The 14,571-nt window shown below is 41.6% G+C and overlaps 1 protein-coding gene across 1 annotated transcript; it reads right to left on the reverse strand.

Annotated features, from left to right (window-relative positions):
- Nucleotides 1–1,351: 1,351 nt before the first annotated feature.
- CDC23 (cell division cycle 23) lies at nt 1,352–13,264 on the reverse strand. The gene is made up of 16 exons (XM_033140509.1): nt 13,093–13,264; nt 11,926–11,998; nt 11,114–11,251; nt 10,869–10,911; nt 10,410–10,515; nt 10,066–10,198; nt 9,270–9,447; nt 9,083–9,180; nt 8,422–8,503; nt 8,124–8,277; nt 7,782–7,901; nt 7,321–7,396; nt 4,738–4,799; nt 3,980–4,058; nt 3,631–3,750; nt 1,352–2,573 (listed from the first exon to the last, which is right to left on the reverse strand). Exons 1-16 carry the CDS (start codon nt 13,230–13,232, stop codon nt 2,403–2,405), a joined length of 1,773 nt encoding a protein of 590 aa, XP_032996400.1. The 5' UTR covers nt 13,233–13,264; the 3' UTR covers nt 1,352–2,402.
- Nucleotides 13,265–14,571: the final 1,307 nt, after the last annotated feature.

Raw genomic sequence — 14,571 nt, forward strand, 5'->3', positions numbered from 1 at the left:
ACTGAGGGCACAAATAGAAAGGAATCTATGTCTTATTAAGGTTATAGTTTTAAATCATGGCTATAATTCTACAGCAGTGGTGAGAAACTTGTTAGTAATCACATACTGACATCAGGGCATGATGTCTACTCTAAAAATACCCGGTTTAAACTGTTCCTTAGAGGTGTTGTTGTTGTTTAGTCGTTTAGTCGTGTCCGACTCTTCGTGACCCCATGGACCAGAGCACGCCAAGCACTCCTGTCTTCCACTGCTTCCCGCAGTTTGGTCAGACTCATGTTGGTAGCTTCCAACCATCTTGTCCTCCATCATCCCCTTCTCTTTCCCAACATCAGGGTCTTTTCCAGGGAGTCTTCTCTTCTCATGAGGTGGCCAAAGTATTGGGGCCTCAGCTTCAGGATCTGTCCTTCCAGAGGACAGGTAGTAAAGTAATGTAATTTTCCTATATTTATTCTTCTACAAAGCTGCAACCTAGGCATATACTATTAGATACTGATAACATACGCAGTAGAGTAAATTATATGTACTACATTTTCTAAAAGCCACTTGCCAGAAAATTACCCTAGAGACTTAACTGTTACTTAGGCAGTGGCACTGCAAGTATGGTTCTGGAGGGTCAGTAATTAAAATTATATGATTTACGCCAAACCTCTATACAATTTTGACAACCCATAATACCCTAAACAGGCAGAATCCTTATATAGATGGTGTCTGGGTTTTGTTTTGCATATATTACAAGTATGGTGCAGATTGAGATGCAGTGGTTTAATAACTGCATTAACATGAAAAATGCAAACAAAAATATTACAGAAAACAATTTACTCATATTTTAGCCTCCATTATCATTGGTTTTCAGTGCTAAGCAAGGCTATCTAGGATACAAGCTAAGTGAGTACAGTGCTGGCAGAGCTGGACCAAGACATTTTGCTGTCTAAGGCCAAGGTACATTAGCACACAAGACAGAAAATCCCACTGAGTAACCCTTTATTATTAGAAAATCCCACAACTGCTTTTTCCCGGGAGTAAAAATACATTAAAAATAAATTTATTATTTAGAGTCCTTTCACGGCACCTAAATCAGCTGTGACACTGCCCAATGGTAGGTGAGGCCCTGAATGTTTGAATTTGACAGGACAGGCCTGGGCCCAAGTTTCTAGCTCACTGACCATGAATCAGTCTCTTAGTCTACCCACCACCAATTGTGATGATAAAATGAGGGCTCTGTATGAAACCCTGCCTGTAAGGATCTCCAGATAAGAGAAAAACGTAACAAAATGTGAGTGCTCTAGCCCCAACATCTGTGTTGTACAACAAGTCAAAGTTCTGTGTTTTACTAACATAAATGACAAGAATGTGTAGTAAAAACAATTTAATAGTGGAAGCAGAATTCAAGCTTGCTTGATACCATTACCTGCTCAACTGTAAACAAGTCAAGTTTGCATGCCTGAATTCTCATGTCGGCTGCAGAAAATCATACCACTTATTTTTTCTGCTAAGTCAATTGAGGATTGATCACAACCATTATTTTATGTCATAGGATCATATTCAACAAAACTGCATCCCTGCTAGGATACAACACCCCAGCTTCTAGTTCAAAGAACGAAGCAATAGTGTTTTTTTCCCCTACTGAACAATTATGTTGTGTTCCTGGGCAACAAAAATGTGTGGATGAGTTTTGCCACTCAAATAGTGGTGGATACTTCTAGAGCCCATATATATGGAAAAGCTATGTCAACACTGCACTCTTATCTTAATGAACACATAGAAGTTCCACCACTTCCTTGTTACCAGGCTACACAACAGCATCGGCTGCTGCATTAGTAAGAGAAATGATGGGATATGAATTACTACATTTTTCACCCATGTCTACATTTGTGCTAGACAAATGGCAGTCCCTTTGCTCTTTCCACTGGCTCCTTTTACCAGCTAGCTAATCTAACACAGCAATTCTGATTGAAAAGTAACTAAAACCAAAAGGACAAAGGTCCAACTGCTGCAAGGACATTCTTTCCATCATGAAATAAGAGCAAGGCAGCACCATTTCTCCTAAAAGATGACACGCTGGTAGCCAGCAAGCCATTACGAAGGAATGCCATGAACATGACAGACAGAGAAGCAACTCCAATGATGTCAATGGAGGAAAGTGACCTTGGAATCCCTTCTTACACCAAGAAAAGAGAGGCATAACAGGAGTAGAATGGATTCAGTCACTCACTATGAAATATGGCGCCACCAGCCTTTGATGCCCACAATGTAACTATCTTCAACAATGAGTTATCAGCCCTCCTAGGAAGGCATCACCGGATACAGAACTCTCCTTAGAGAGGCAGCATTAGAAGGAAAAACCCAGGCTCCAGCTGGATTACATTTGCAGTTCACATCAGCCCAGAGAGGCAGGCACACTTTTAAGGTGTAATATTGGACAAGTTCAGGGGTGACACACGGCGTGTTGGAGTGTTATTGGCAGATAGTGAAGAAGGAAGCAAAAAAGGTGTGGCAATCTCTGTGGATGAGGTCTCCCCTTGATTTCGTAACTGTAAGATTTGCCGCAAGAGGGCCTTCCCTTCTTCTCTTGTCTGAAAGAGAAATGAAGTCACATGAGCAAAGAGCAAACACAGTGCAATAACTAGAAAGGGGGCACATGGGTGTTCCTGTGCAAAGATCAGCCATTCTGAATTGCAATCAAACTTGTGGTTCAATGTCAGAACTAGTGAGCCTATGATATATTTCTCCCTGAAGTGGCTACTCCAGCAAACTATTGACCAACCTTTGGCCCATGTGCCAAATTTGGCCTGCAAAAACTGTTTTTTCTAAGCCACGCCCACCTGTCCCATACCCAGCGTCCTATGTGACATCAGGTGTGGAGAAGATAGAGACATGGCTTTGTCAGCTGCACAACCAAGTTTCCCTTTAAGAAAGCTGGCTGTCAAGCATTTGGGAACTTTGACAGATGAGACAGGGCAACCTACCTGTCAATCATCTGATATCACGGTGCCAGGTGACTGACAGGCAGGTGGTACCACCCACCTGTCAAAGTTGGACCAATGGGGTGGGGACAGATAATAATCTGCCCTGCTGTGCCATGCCTGCATCAACTGATCAACAGGATTCTAAATACTTCCTGTTCATGCTTTCTACTATTTCAAGGGCAAGCTAACCTGCAGGCCATATAAGGCCCACTAAGGTTTTTGGGTGGCCTGCAAGCACATATCTGCACATTTTCATGCTTTATCCATGTAACTAACAACACATTTCTTACCAAGCAAAAACTAGCTACCCAAGTCAACCTCCATTTCCACAAGGAACAAAAACTTGTTAGCAGATTTCCTGACTTGCTTTTCACAAAGCTCTCGTCATGATCTGGTGTATTATTGATTGGTTCTATTAGTAGAGGTAGATGGGCAAGCACTCTGACAATCCTGAAGGATTTATTTAGATTGTTCTAAAAAAAAGAGTTGGGCTTTCAGTCTCTCTTTTAGGTTCTTTCAAAATCCTGTGCAAGTATGACTTAACACATGTGTGGCCTCAAACCATTATAGTCATACCCAAGAGTGGTCTCAATGGTGGCACAGTGGGTAGAAGCAGCCATGGGACCCAGTGAAGAAGTCCACAGATGATGTGTTGGCTACTCACGTCATTGAATGCACAGCATTTCTGGGCACAGGCTGAGGCTTCATCCCAGAGTTTACACTTGAAATAATATTGAGCCAGGTAGCGGAAGGCAGTGCTTACTTCCAGGTGCTCCACTATCTCCTAGAATAGAATAAAGGTATTTAGGGTTTGGTTCAGGGTAAGTTGATTTCTTATATCAAGATTTAGTATTAACCTGGGAGAAACTGAGTATTTACAACTGTTGATTTAAATAAATTCAATTTAAATACAATGTTTTTCTTTTTTTAAAAAAACAACAACAAACACCTTTTTTACCCACTCTGTATATCCTTCACTCTTTCATTCCCAAAATCATTTGGAACTGACTCACCCCACAAGAATAGATATCTTGTATGTATTTGATATAGCACTGAGCAGCTTGCTCCGATTCATTCAACTGTTCATGAAGCCTGGGAAAGAAGAAAAAAAGGCAAAAGTGTGTTCTTGCTTAAAGGATAAGACCACCACTATAAGAGAAGAAGCTACCTCTTGTCCACTCTTAAGTATTCAGTATATAGTTGATGGGATTATCCTAATAACAAATGACACACTTTGGAGTAAGCCTAGGTAGCCTATCAATTGTGAGCTGCATTTATAGGGCGGGGGGGGGGGGGAGAGATTAAGCAATGTCTTAATCTCTGCGCCTGTCACTCACAGGTATTTCCCAGGGGTCATTTTCATCAAGGCAGGGAAACATCCCATTTCCATACTGTAGCAATTTTAGTTTTATATTTAACTTGATATACATAATAAAATACTTTTTATACTTACATTTATGTGTAGCCATTTAATTATTGCCGGAACCTGTATGAATGCATACTGTGTGACTCACCAAGAGCACATGCCAATACCCAGAACTATGGAAAAACCACTAGTAGTTACCCAGAATATTGCTGCCATAAAGGTCAAAGATAATCTGGAGTACTTCCCCAAATAATTTCCTGGGATCACAAGGACTAAGAGCTATGCAGAAAGACAGGAAACATCCACATCATAAAGTCTGCAGACTAAGATTTCAGTCCAAAAGGCAGTGGTCAGATGAGGTTTTGCCAGTCTATCCAAGAAAAACGAGATAGAACTACTACTTACTTCGCTAGTTTCACCAGTGCCATTTTTTCCACATCTCCAACAGCATAGGCTCTCCAATAACACTGTCAAGAAAAAATAAAACAAATGCAAAGGTGTCTAGTCCAGAGTCAGAGGCAAAGTTGATAAATATTGGCTACTATCCTGCCTGGCAGAGATGAATGAATAGTATGAAGCATATCAAATGTAACATAATACAAGACTATAGGAGTGATAACTCCAATAAAGCTAGCTCTAAGTTTTAAGCAATATTTCCTTCTTCTTTTTGAACAGAGTAGGAAGAAACAAAGCCATCTGAAGATCCAATTGCTATTATTACATGGAAGTGCAAACAGAATAAAAGCTCAGTTCTGCAAACTGCTCAGTTTTGAGCACTTTCCCCCAGTACCTAAGTTTCAGGTACATAACCTACATTCACCAGTCCATTCTCAAGAGGCAATGAATGGACAGAGGCAATTCAAATGTTCTGACAAAACAGCACAGCAGAAGCAGAACAGACACAAAGAATACAAGAGGGCACAGGCCTCAATTTTGTTAAATCTGTAAAATATCTAGGTGTCAATCTCACAGCAAAAAATGTGAACCTGTACAAAGATAACTATGAAAAACTGTGGACTGAGATAAAGAAAGATTTGGAGATATGGACAAGATTGAAACTGTCGTTAATGGGAAGAATAGCTGCGATCAAAATGAATGTCCTACCAAGGATGCTGTTTCTATTCCAAGCCATACCGATTTTGGATAAAATGGACTGTTTTAAGACATGGCAAAGGGACTTATCGAAGTTTATATGGCAGGGCAAAAAGCCGAGAATCAAGTTTAAGGTTTTGACAGACTCTAAAGAGAGAGGAGGCTTTGCCCTGCCGGATTTAAGACTGTATTTTGAAGCAGCTGCCTTTTGCTGGTTAAAAGACTGGTTTAAATTAGAGAATGTAGATGTGCTGGACTTGGAAGGACACGATAACATGTTTGGTTGGCATGCATACCTTTGGTATGACAAAGTTAAAATCCACAGAACTTTCAAGAGTCACATAATCAGGAAATCTCTGTATCAGGTTTGGATTAGGTATAAAGACTTGTTGGAGAGAAAGACTCCTAGATGGATATCACCAGTGGAGGCTAAGGCCTATAAGAGACCAAACATGTCTGCAAGTTGGTTACGATATATGGACATATTGCAGCAGGAAGGGGACTCATTTAAATTGAAAAGTTACGATCAAGTCAAAAGTCAAGTCCCTGACTGGCTGCAATATCACCAGGTACATGAAACATTTAAATTAGACAAAAAAATTGGTTTTCAAGTGGAAAAATCAAAACTGGAAACAGAACTGATCGAATCGAACTCTAAAAACCTTTCCAAGATGTATAATTTGTTGCTAGAGTGGCATACGAAAGATGAATTGGTTAAATCAACAATGATAGATTGGGCAAAAGATCATAATATTATGGGTCATAATATTATGATGGATGACTGGGAGAGATTGTGGCAGAAAGGTATCAATTTTACTGCATGTAATAGTTTAAGAGAAAATGTAATGAAAATGATATATAGATGGTATCTGACACCAGTTAAGTTAGCTAGAATGAATTCTAAAATGTCGGATGTGTGTTGGAAATGTAAATCGTCGAAAGGTACCTTTTATCATATGTGGTGGTCATGTTCAGGGGTAAAAGCCTTCTGGGATAAGATTTATAATGAGCTTAAGAAGGTAATGAAAATTACCTTTTGTAAGAAACCAGAGGCATTTCTTTTGAGCATGACCAATGAAGAGATACCCAGTCAGGATAGAGTCTTTTTTATGTATGCCACGACAGCGGCTAGAATTTTATTGGCAAGAACTTGGAAGGGTGAAGAGATACCGACAATTGAAGAATGGCAGATGAAGCTGATGGAGTATATGGAGCTCGCAGACCTGACCGCCAGAATCCGAGACCAGAGGGAGGAGAAGGTGTCGCAAGATTGGAAGAAATTTAAGGACTATTTAGTTAAGCATGTTAAATTAAATGTCTGAATATTTGTGCAGAAATATATAAAAGAATCGGCTTGAGAAGTTTAAGGTTAGTGATAATGGTTTAGAAGAAATTTTGAGGTGATAGATTTATTTGTATAAGAAGGTCTTAAGATACAGAATATAGAATAGAAGTTATGAAATATATTGGTTTAAGTAAATGTAAGTATTAGGAAATTGAGTATAAGTTAATGGGAAAAGAAATGAAGCTACCTAAAGAGTATATATGTTTTTGAAGACAGAGGAGGGACCAGGGGAAGTCCCCCCCAAGAAGCTAAAAATAAGTTGAGAAACAAAGATAAGTGATTGGTAAGGTTTGTATAAGTTTCCTTTTTTTTGTATGGTATTGTCGTGTTTTATATTGTTTGATTGTGCATTATGTTTTTTGTTGTGTTTATGTATGATTAATGTTGTTTTTGTTTTGTTTCTTTTTTGGTAAAATAATAAAAATTTATTAAAAAACAAAAAAAAAACCAAAACAAAACAGCACAGCAGAAATTTACTTGGAACTTCCTTTATCTGGTTCAGGATAATCCCCACTGCTGCCGCTCAAATGGAAATCCATGTCCCGCCCTACCTTTTTGGCTTCCACTAGCTGATTCAATTTCTCGTAACATTCTCCAAGAGCTACCAGCATACGGGAATCATTGGGCCTGTGAAAAACATGAAACTATCAGCTGGCTCACAAAAAGACCGAACAAGCTCAGACTTCTAAAGCTACCTAAAACCCAATGAGCACTAAGCCTCAGTTTTAAATCTAACAGCACAACAGTCTCTCTTTTTTTGTCTACGTCCCAAAAGACAAGACTAAAATCAAACACTTTTTTTTTTTGCAAAAGTAAAGATCAGATTGTCTTTTAAATAACAGTTAAGATCCCCTGCTTCTGGTCAATCTCAAGTGTGCACTGAAACTTTAGATTTTGTAATTTGCAGGGCAGCCATGGCAATGCACATCCCTATTTCATTTATAGCAAGCTGACTGCATACACTGATAATGGCAGCTACTAAAAAGAGTTAGACTATACTGGGCAGTTTTACCTGAGCTGATGGGCCCGCCGATAGTAATAGAGACAGTAAAAGGGCATCTTGAGGATCTCATATGTTTGCCCCAATCCGTACCATGCTCTGTAGTCTCTTTTATTCACTTCTATGGCATGTCTAGAAGAGAGAAAGCCACAGGATTTCTTTGAAAGAGTAAACAGGTATACGGCACAAATGGAGGTAAGATCATAACAGTCTGCATTTGCTAAAAAAGAAAGGTACAAGCAGAATTAATTTGGAGAGTAACAACAATAGAAAAAGATCTTGTTAAAAGTAATCCCCACCCTAGGCGGAAACCAGAAGTAAGCCTTCGTTTTTGGAAGGCATCTGCACACACACCTATATGCCTGAATAGCTGCTGATGTGTTTTTCATTTCCATATATTCATGTCCCATGAGGGTCCATGCTCCAAGGTATCGAGGATTCAGCTTCAACGCTCTCTGGAAGTAGAGAGCTGCTTTTTCATGCTGTGAGCGCAAACTATAGTAGTTCCCTATGGCAAAAGCACAATGAAAACTGAGTAGAGAGCAACCAGGGACTGGGAAACAAGTCTGCTACTAACACTCTTTCATGTGAAAGAGGATCATGTCCTGCAGCTTCCTCCCATCCCTCTTAAAGCAAGCAAGGTCTCTCTCACCAATCACACAGCAGGTCTCAACACGGTACTTGTCAATCTCACATAGGTTGTGGGCCAAATAGCTCAGTTCAGGCTTCATGCTCTAGTGGGATAAAGGAAAGTGTTAAGCAACAGGGACTACCAAAGACTTGGCAATTTCATACAATATCCAGAATAATTTCACAAACCAGTTCGAGGCAACTGGAACATCTCCCTGTATCAAATGTTTTCTGATTCTGTTTGCTGTTATATTCTCTCACTTGATAGTGCAATGCTGTTATTTCCTTACAGACCAAATTTCCCTACTGGGGTTTACCGCTAGGAGAACATGAGTAAGTTTAAGGGATATAGACAGAAAAGTTCTGTACACAATTTGAAGGATTGCAAGCAATTTAAGGTGGAGGTAGGGTCATATGCAGTAGCGGCCAGCATGGTAGTACAGGAAGCGACTGCCGACCTGGCTCCCCAATGCAATGCATCGCTGCCAGTTACCAAGACGTCAGGCAGCAGGGAACTCAGCACAATACAGGCAGAGCAGCTCTGCCAATCCAATGTTCCTCCCACTATGCCGAGCTCCCTGTTCTTCCCACTCTCCCTTTCAGTAACATGGCTTTGGGAAGCCTGCTAACACCACCAACTACTCAACCTATAATGTATTTCAGATTGAGAAAAAAGTACCCACCCTGACATACAGCAGATTAGAGAAGGTGTCCATATTTTCTATCCTGTAAGGGTCTTGTTTTCTTAGTTCATTGAAGATGGACAGAGCTTTATCAATATCTGAGGAAAGAGAAAGGCAGGCACTGAAGGGGGGGGGAGCAAGAAACAAAACACCAGAAGGCCCAAAAAATCTGGAAGGATTCACTGACCTCTGATATTGTGATAGGCCACTGCAATCTGAGAGATAATGTAGGTGCTCTTCGAAAATCCTGCATCAATAAGACTCTGGTACTTCTGCAAGGCCTCATCTATCAGCTGCAGCTCTGTGTAGATGTGTGCCAGGAAGAACTCCTTTATCCAGGTATCTGGCAAGGACAGGAACTTCAGCTGGCAACAACCACCAAACAAAGAGGGACACATTTAGAGAAGCAGTCTACAGCGGCCCCCAAGAACTGCAGGAAAGGTTACAACATGGGCTCGGTTCTCTCCACCCACTCAATGGAAAGAATGCTAACACCTCCAAGTGCTATTGAATTATTTAAGATTTGTTGGCAAATTCAAGTACTTTCAAATCAGAAAACCACCAAATGCAGGACAGTGGTACCTCGGGTTGCGGACACGATCCGTTCCGGGGTGCTGTTTGCACCCCGAAATGTCTGTATCTCGAGTGACAATATCACGCATGCGTGAAAGCGCAATATCGAGCTTCTGCGCATGCATGAACTGCGCAGAGCGCTTCTGTGCATGCACAGACTGCGCAGAGTGCTTCTGCGCATGCGCCGAAACCCGGAAGTAAACACTTCTGGGTTTGCCACGTTCGTAACCCGCAAAAACACAACCCGCAGCAGACGTAACCAGAGGTATGACTGTATCGACCTCATGATAGTTCATGGATCAAATACCAGAAAATAGTTGCCGGATCTGAATTTATATCCTGCCCTTCCTCCCAAAGAAATCCAGGGCAGCAATCATCACACACCTGCACCTGAGAATCCCGCAAATTACCATTTCTTTGTCTGTGATCAAGTTACAAAGCTCCAGCCAGGCTCCCCAGTGCAATGGCAAAACATGGGTAGCTTCAACAAACACATCAATGGCCTCTTTCACCAGGTCCAGCTTTCGCAACACAACTCCATACCTAGGGGGATACAGAGAAAGAGTAAGAGAAACATTACTAGGGCAGGAACTTATGCCATCCCCGTGCCCCAGTCTGATATTTTGTGTGGTGAACTGCATGCACACAAACAGACAAGAATCCCTATTCATTTCACAATCCCAACTTTATACCTAGATGTAAACATATGGCTATTCCCTACAATATGTTATTAGTGCATCACTTCAATGCTTACAGATAAAGGCCAAATCCATCCAGCTCTCTGGCTTTGCGTTTCTTGCTAAGCTCTACCCGTAGCTCTCTTAGAACTTCATTCTTCACCTGCCCCTTTTCCAACGGACCTGTAAATAGAACAATCTATTATTTGGTACCATTGGCAGTATGTGTTTATAAAACCATTTTTAAATATTGTACTGCAAAGATTTTGCCAAAGCTTTGTTTAAAGCAAAGGGTGATACTATTGCAAAACGTTTTGAGGACTACTGCTTTAGACAGATGCTAAACTAGCTCAAATACAGAACAATGTATGATGGGGAAAGGGAAGTTTATTTAACAGTTAAATTTTGCTCATATTTTGCACTTTCTTCTTTTAAAAAATCAATCAATGGTTAAAGAAAAAATAATTTGTAGTCTTGGAAACCGTAAATCAAGTGTCAAAAGCCAAACTGGAGAAAGTTGTGTGTTGATTTCTTACCCAGACTATCCACTGTCTCATCATCCTTCTTTTTTTCACCTGACTGCAAACAAACAAATTTTTAAATGAATTTTAAGAACTATTTTCTAGCAATTTTCTATCATGAGATGTTCACTTAGACATGACATGGGTCCAGCTACTAGAAGCAAAAAGAATAAAACTTCACTTTCTAGATATATCACATAATCTTTATGAAGAGTGGAAGGAAATCAAGGAACGAGAATTAATTTATCTTATTAACTCACCAGGTATCTGGAGTACATATATAGGAAATAGGCCTTCTGGCTCTTGCAGCCACGCAGGAAGTAAGCAGCCCTGTCATACTCTTTCAGATCAAAGTAAGATTTAGCAAGGGTGTAAGCGTCCAAGTCACGAGCATCTTCCTAAGGAAAAAATATAATAAAAAGTTAAATTCCAATATAATGAATTCCTCAGACCCCTTTTTCTGTCAAGTAACAAAAGCAAATGCTTTTCTTGCTTTTGGTTTCCATTGAAAGGCAAAATACAGGGTTGAAAACAGCAGTTCTCAAATAACGTCTGGCTGACCAAATTCCTATTCTTTAATACAATATGAGCTTCTCTGAGAATAATAGAAAATCAGTTTAATTTTATGATATTTTAAGTCTTGATCACAAGAGAGCAAAGGGAGAGGGATTAAGCCCACACAAGCTAAAAAGAAGGGATCCTAAGAAAGCAAACTTGTTGCATTAAAAATTGTTTGCCTGGCAAGTGACCCTAGCACTGCTAGAAGCAATAATGGGAACAAAGGGTCCTCTGATCTTTTGATTGCAGCCAGAAGCCTTCCCTCCAACTCAGCTACAAAGAACTGAGCGTTAAATAAATGTGCACCTCTCTAATTCCTTCCTTAAACAAGTAAAGCCTTCAAGTGGATGAGACATGCAAACTGACTTGCAAATGGAGCCTGCTTGTCTTTTTTCTAAACATTACTGTTTTCAATTGCCACAACTTTTAAAATCTATTATTTTCTAGGATACTACATCAGAGCAGCCTCATCCATTTTAGGTGTTGCAAAAACAAACCCTCCTCCCGTACCTACCTCTGTGAGTTCAGGTGCAGGAGGCAGCTCATTAAAGGGCAGAGGGTCCAGGGCAAAAGCCAGCTCTGAGGCCCTACAACAAGAAAGCCCACTGCAGCTTAAAAAAACACCACTTTCTGCCAGTCTGGCTCACAATACAGTACTCATTACATACAACAGGGAAAGGGAACCTTTTTCTGTACAAGGGCCATATTCCCTCATACGCAACTTTCCGGGGCAGCATGATGCTGGTGTGTGTGTGTATGTGTGTGTGTGTGCACGTGCGTAGAGGCAAAGAGTGGGAGGCACAACTGATGTGACTCTCATCTTTGTACAACAGGCAGCCTCCTATGTTTCCAGGCTCACTGCATCCAGGCAAAAGCCCTTGAGGACATAGAGGAGAGCCATGGTAGTGTGTAGCCTAGGGTAGAGCCACAGCCAACAGGCAGTTTCAAGTTTCATTTGGCCCCCAGGACTAAGGTTCCCCAACATGCACAATAGCATGCACAGACTCCCCATACAGAGGGCTGGATTTAGGTTTGATGAGGCCCTAAGCTACTGAAGGTAATGTCCAGCTGTCCTTTGTCAACAACAAATTGTTGCTTTTTTGTGTTGAATATATGCTATATGGTAATTTATGGACCTAATAGGTCCATACACAACACAAAACACTGTTGCTGTATGTATGTTTTATTTTATTTGTGTTTCATCTTGTATTTTAGAAATGTACATCCAAGTTTTTTTCATTTATATTTTTGGGGGGCCCTCAAGAGAGTGGGGCCCTAAGCTATAGCTTGTTTAGCCTATATGTAAATCCGGCACTGCCCATGCATCCTTACATGGCAGGCGGCCTGCAGCCCGATATAGCTGCCACTTCATTGTGCACAGACCCATCATAAGCCATAATACTTAAGCAACCTTAGTAACTAACATAACGGCGTCCCCCCAAAATATCCAGCCAGCCCCCTACTACAATTCAGCTGTGCAACAGCCGAATGACACTTGGCCATGCCAAAGAGTTAGCAAGCGGTCTTTTATTCCTCGCTCTTCCCTATGGCGACAGCATCCCAGCGCCCCTTGCAGCCTGCGGAGCCCCCGTTTTGCAGGAGACCCTGCACGCAGCCCTCCCGCGACTCGGTGGAGAGCACGCGCGCAGCCCTTTCTCCGCCACCGCCGCGGCCTCCTCACCACTTCCCGCTGTGCTGCAGGCCGCGCTCCCGGCTCCGCTCCGCCACGTCCAGCAGCTGCTTCTTGATCCCGCGCAGGTCGGAGAAATCCGCACTGGTGGACCCGGCCCCAACCGCTGGCGCCGCGCTGGTCGCCGCCATCTTCCCGCAGACGCAAGCGCCGACCAACCAAAGCCTCGGCTCGCTCCTCGGCTCGCGCGCGACGCAGCCCCGCAACCCTATTGGAAGACGCCGCTTCGACTAATGAAAACGAGGCCTGGAACTCCTGGACCCTGATTGGCCGAGAAGTGACAGCCTGGAGGAGGCGCGAGTGAGATAAATTCTGACCCCGCCGTTGGTTCTTCCTCCGCATCCCTCTCCGGCAGGATGAGTGTTGTTGCTCAGTACAGGAGTTTGAACTTGGCACCTGCTCCGCGAGTTAGGGAGCAGATTAGTGTATGTTTACCCTACCTACGTCTAGGTTAAAAATGGTCCAAAATAGGCTGTTTTTGTAAAACACGAATGTGCAATCGGAATGGGCCTGAAGTTCTGTCTCCTATTCCTTTGCAATCCTAGAAACATAAAAAATATACCCTGGTTTTTGCTTACTGACAAGTGACTGATGGATGGTGTTTTCCCCTACAGCAGATGCACACCCATAAGCTGTTCCTTATCATTATTGATTGTTTTGCACATAATGGTTGAATAAATCTGGTATATGAAACACTTGGTGCTTTGACGTTGTAATCCTATGATACTTTCCTGGGAGTAAATCCCATTGGATTTAGTAGGATTTACTTCTGAGGGATTGCATTATAAACCTGGATGATCCTAGTCTTGTTATTACACACACAGTCCAAATCTAACCATGCATCTCAAAAGATACATTGATTTTAGTGGAATGTACAGCCAAACAAGGTTTTAGTTGTACCATGAATTATTATTTTTTGGTATGGTATGATTTTATTGATTTTACAAATAATCCAGGCAGAGGCAGACAAATTCCAAAACTATATCGATTGGTATGGGTAGAAACTCTAAAGTAAATGTTCTGATATCATCTAATAAAATAGAAATAACAGTTTGTGAAGAATTTAGAGATAAAAGGAGGATTCAGTAACTATATCTCATGTATGGTTTTTGTGGGTATGTAGATGTAGTTTATTCTGCATTTATGGGTTTTTTGTTGGGGTGGGGATATACATTTCAAAGGTGTTTACATGGCCTCCCATGGAAATGACTTGATGGTAGTCAAAATATCTGTTTCCGTGACTATCTACAGCTCTCCGGTCTGCGCTGCTGGGATTTCCCTGCACTATGCCTAGTCTATCACTTGCAGTTGCTGTTTACTTCTGTGTGAGTTAGAGTCCGTAGTCTCTGGCTGGACCATCTGTCAGGAATGCTTTGATGGTGTTCCCTGCTTGGCAGGGGGTTGCACTGGATGGCCCTTGTGGTCTCTTCCAACTCTATGATTCTATGATTCTATGACTACACTTCTCAT

This window comes from Lacerta agilis, chromosome 2 (genome assembly GCF_009819535.1).
Source record: "Lacerta agilis isolate rLacAgi1 chromosome 2, rLacAgi1.pri, whole genome shotgun sequence".
Taxonomy (NCBI): Eukaryota; Metazoa; Chordata; class Lepidosauria; order Squamata; family Lacertidae; genus Lacerta; species Lacerta agilis.